The 4,192-nt window shown below is 39.6% G+C and overlaps 1 protein-coding gene across 1 annotated transcript; it reads left to right on the top strand.

Annotated features, from left to right (window-relative positions):
- LOC123475837 lies at positions 1-1,891 on the top strand. Its single transcript, XM_045178926.1, has 6 exons — positions 1-685; positions 757-864; positions 924-1,152; positions 1,226-1,449; positions 1,507-1,681; positions 1,746-1,891. Exons 3-6 carry the CDS (start codon positions 1,014-1,016, stop codon positions 1,859-1,861), a joined length of 654 nt encoding a protein of 217 aa, XP_045034861.1. The 5' UTR covers positions 1-685; positions 757-864; positions 924-1,013; the 3' UTR covers positions 1,862-1,891.
- The last annotated feature ends 2,301 nt before the right edge of the window (positions 1,892-4,192 follow it).

Genomic DNA, 4,192 nt, shown 5'->3' with positions numbered 1-4,192 from the left:
TATTAATTTTTTTTTTTTTGGCTTTGTGTTGTGTGGGGTATTTTGGCGCGCTTTTTCTTTGTGTGTGAAACAACAGCGGCTGGTGTTGCAGTGGCTGACGTTTATGCGTCGCTACCGCTGACATCCCTGCTGGTTGTGCAGAAGGGCATTTTTGTAAACCAACAACGGCTAGTGTTGCAGTGGCTGACGTTCATGCGTCGCTACCGCTGACATTCCCGTTAGTTGTGCGGAAGGGCATTTTTGTTGTTATACAACAGTGGCTGGTGTTGCAGTGGCTGGCGTTCTGCGTCACTACAGCTGACATCCCCGCTGGTTGTGCGGAAGGGTAATTTTGTTATACAACAGTGGCTGGTGTTGCAGTGGCTGACGTTCTGCGTCGCTACAGCTGACATCCCTACTGGTTGTGCGGAAGGGAATTTTTGAATAAACGAAAGCGGTTGGTGTTGCAGTGGCTGACGTTCTGCGTCGCTATTGCTGACATCTCTGACGGTCGGGAATAGAATAATTTGTAGACCAAAAATAAATAAATAGATAAAAATAAATTGGCAGTCATTTTATTTCGTTCTTTGTCGAGTTCGCCTTCTGGATATCGTTTTCTTCAACTGAAAAGTGGATTACATCTTCTCGTGGATTTAGTCAACTATTGCTGCATTCTGGAATTGAATTACCTGATATTCTTGCCTTGGTAATTTATCTAAAATATCAATATAAGTAGTGAAAATTCCTCTTGGCATTGCAAAACTATTCTATCATCAGGATTGAAATTTGAATCTCGTGGCCGTAACTGTACAGTCTACTTAATTCTCCATGCTCTACTCACTCTGAACTCTTGTTTTGTCAGTGCATTGATGCTCTAAGTTAGAGGTAAATTAGTTTAAAAGAATTACAGTCAAAATTTGTATTAATTTTTTTTTTGTTATCAGTGTTGCAGGCTTGCAGCATCATAGTTTCAAAAAACAACTTGGTCGTCAACGTCATACGTCAACATCAATTTATTCAAGGTAAATTTGATAATGAAAAGGGTTAATACTGCTAGCAGCACATCTCAGGCTCACATAAGGAGAATGCGTCGGGAGGCAAATCAAAACGTGGAGGTTGCTAATTTGTCTCAGTTTGAAGTTGAACGTGACATCAACAGTATTTGTGAACCAGGTGATTTTTTCAACAATTTCTTTATTAAAACTGAATTTAATGTAATCCATTTTTTGGTGCTTCATCTTTTAAGTATTTCAAGACTACACTAAAAGAAGTTTGGAATTTTTAAAAATCCAATTTCGAGAAATGACTGCAAAAATCGACGATCTTTTGGACTCGAGACCGAAACCGTGTATTTGTACAATACAAAGAATCGAAGAAAATGAACAGCAATTCCTTTTGCCTTTGGATTCGTTCGATGCTATTGAACATCTTGAAAATTCAATGAAGGACCAACAATCTCGACAACAAATGGTAACAGTAAATATTCAGTTTTTATTATTTCCGTTTGCAACCTTTAATTTTTTTCAGATCCTTTTGCTGCTCCGTGTCGGTGGAATAAATCTCCAGAAAACGGTTTATGCAATAATGGAAAAGTTATTCTCATACGAAATTGGAACTAAGTTCACTTGGACGGGAAAATCCTCAAAAGGAATCGAGAAAGCTAAATTTTCTGATCTGAAGAATATCTATGCTGCAATCTCTGGTAAAGATCGATAAAGATAAATTTATTCTGGCTTAATAGTAACAAATTTTGCAATGTACTACAGGTGCCGTCCTCGGTAACAAAGACCTTGCTGGTGATGAGAAAACTACAGTTAAAGTGCAGTATCAAGTAACCGAGTGGCTTCGTCACTGTCAGCAGAATTTGAAAAGTCAAATGTAGTTGATGAATAAATAAAACATTTGAAAAATGTGTTTTGTTTATATGTTTTCATTTTATCATAACAATTATTGCTGAAAATCGGAGCTGGGTACGGAATACTAGCCGGTATATATATGGTTAATTTGTTTCATTATTGGAGGTTATGGGGAGATCCTCGGGAAGGTGAGAGAGGTACTGAGGAGGTTATCAGGAAGCCACCAGGTAACCAAAAAGATGGTTTTTAGAGGAATTTAGGAAGCTCACAAGAAAGACTGAGGAGGAAATTAAGAGGATCTTGGGAGGTCCTGGGGAACCAAATGTGCTGTGTGGGTTATACAAGGTCCCATCGCACTCAAGGATAAAACAACTCGTATCACCAAATCATAATTGGAATTTCGTTCCAAAAGTGAGTGGAGACTATTTTCTTTGGTGGTGCCGTAAATGAGCTCAATCCAGTTGGTGACTGATACATCTGGATCTTCGACCGAAGGTTCTTGAAGGTTGACGGTTATTGGCCAGGCGTCTTCTTCTTGATGCAAGAAGGCTAGGCCCATTAATTAACCGTTATTTTCCATTTATTTGTCTGAAAATCGTTCTCTACTGCATTCATCAGCTGGATTTTCGATACCTGGTACATGGCACCATTCAGTCGATTGAGAATGGTCTTCGATTTCGGATATTCGATTAGCGACGAACGCCTTTGATGCTATCCACTGAAGACATTTTTATTGTCGGACCAATAGAAGATTCTATCGATTTTGATACTGTAACAGATAACTTGGTTAAGGAATGTATTCGATTATCGACAGCTTACTCACACACAGCATTACACAGTAACTGCACAAACAGCAATAACAACTAGTCTGAATCACAACACTGGACTGCCCTTCTGGACGGCCATAGACGGGCTTTTGAGTCCCCTGACATCCGGCCAGAGTGGCAAAATCCATTGACATTGCACATTTACATATCTTAGCATCCGACGCTAAGCGACAAAGTACATAGGCGCTACAATAGGAAGTATCGATTGATCGAATTTCGCAATTTGCAGTGCCAAAACTGCTCCTTAGAGCTCAAATTTCGGAGTGGTAAGCGGTCAGAGGGGTGCCACGTGGGACTTTGAAACGATGAAATTCACTGTGACGAGATCGTTTTATAGTAGGTTACTCGCAGATGTACAGTATCCTGCACAAAAATCCGAACACCGATTTAATTTTTTAAAGCCACCTATTGGCGGGGTAAAGGGTTTTTGGTTTGTTTTTCTTTAAGAGGGAGGGTAGACGGGGTATGGACACATAGGGCATGGTTGGGTAAGTCTAGACATCTTTTTAAGCCTTAAGGTATTACGCTTTAAGGCAAGTAACAGGTTGGGACATTTTTGCAACCCCCAGGGTGGTGTGTTTTTTTAAACGACAGTTGGAAATGTTGGACTTAGGCTGTGTTATATTCTATACCCAAATGAATTAGATAGCTGCCTGTGCACAATGTTGTCAATACCGATGGCATATGTGTAGAGGCTCTGATTGCGACGCCGTAGATCAGTGTTCGATTCCCGATACGGAATTGCGAAAATATTTGGTATCGTTATAACATTCTTCATTCGAATTTGCTGGTAATATTAATTACTTTAAAACGAAGGGGTTTATTATTTTTTTAATTATTAAATATAAAAAAAAGCACATATTGCTCGATAAAAATTTGTTTCATATATAATCGATAATTTCTCTTAAGGTAACCACAATTATTTAACACCTCATCTGGAATCGAACACCGATCTCCAGCATCACACTCAGAAACGCTACACCTACGCCATTGACAACAACGAAAATTTTCACAGGCAGCTGAAACATAAGCTAAATTGTTTCGGTAAGAAACATTACTAAGCCCAAGCCCTAAATTTCCAACTATCGTTTAAAAAAAACACAACCCTGGGGGTTGCAAAAATGTCCCGACCTTTAACTTGCCTTAAAGCGTAATACCTTAAGGCACTTTTTTTAAATGTCTAGACTTACCCAACCCTGCCCTGACGTGTCCATCACCCCGTCTAACCTCCCCCTTAAAGAAATACAAACAAAAACCCCACTACCTTGCCAATAGGTGGCTTTAAAAAATTAAATCGGTGTTCGGATTTTTGTGCAGGATACTGTACTACAGAGCAAAAACCTACGGTGGATGCATCGCAAAAGGCGTGCAGCTAAATGCAATAGATGCAGCTTAATCGCTGCATTTCGTTTACGGTAGGTTTTCTTCGAGTACTAGGTTAACGCCATAGAAATCGTAAAGCGGAGCGATCTTCTTTCTTCTCACCAACTTGAAGAAACATTTGTTGATTATACCCTGATAGGGCCACCG

This window comes from Daphnia magna, linkage group LG9, assembly GCF_020631705.1.
Source record: "Daphnia magna isolate NIES linkage group LG9, ASM2063170v1.1, whole genome shotgun sequence".
NCBI classification, from domain to species: Eukaryota; Metazoa; Arthropoda; class Branchiopoda; order Diplostraca; family Daphniidae; genus Daphnia; species Daphnia magna.
This window is presented reverse-complemented; position numbering and strand designations above follow the sequence as displayed.

What these genes read in the sequence shown, in the direction of transcription:
- LOC123475837 (XM_045178926.1), top strand. Translation starts at nt 1,014, where the DNA reads ATGAAAAGGGTTAATACTGCTAGCAGCACATCTCAGGCTCACATAAGG. An exon ending in CAACAGTATTTGTGAACCAG is followed by an intron (nt 1,153 to 1,225) that starts GTGATTTTTTCA and finishes TCATCTTTTAAG; the next exon opens with TATTTCAAGACTACACTAAA. An exon ending in TATCTATGCTGCAATCTCTG is followed by an intron (nt 1,682 to 1,745) that starts GTAAAGATCGAT and finishes AATGTACTACAG; the next exon opens with GTGCCGTCCTCGGTAACAAA.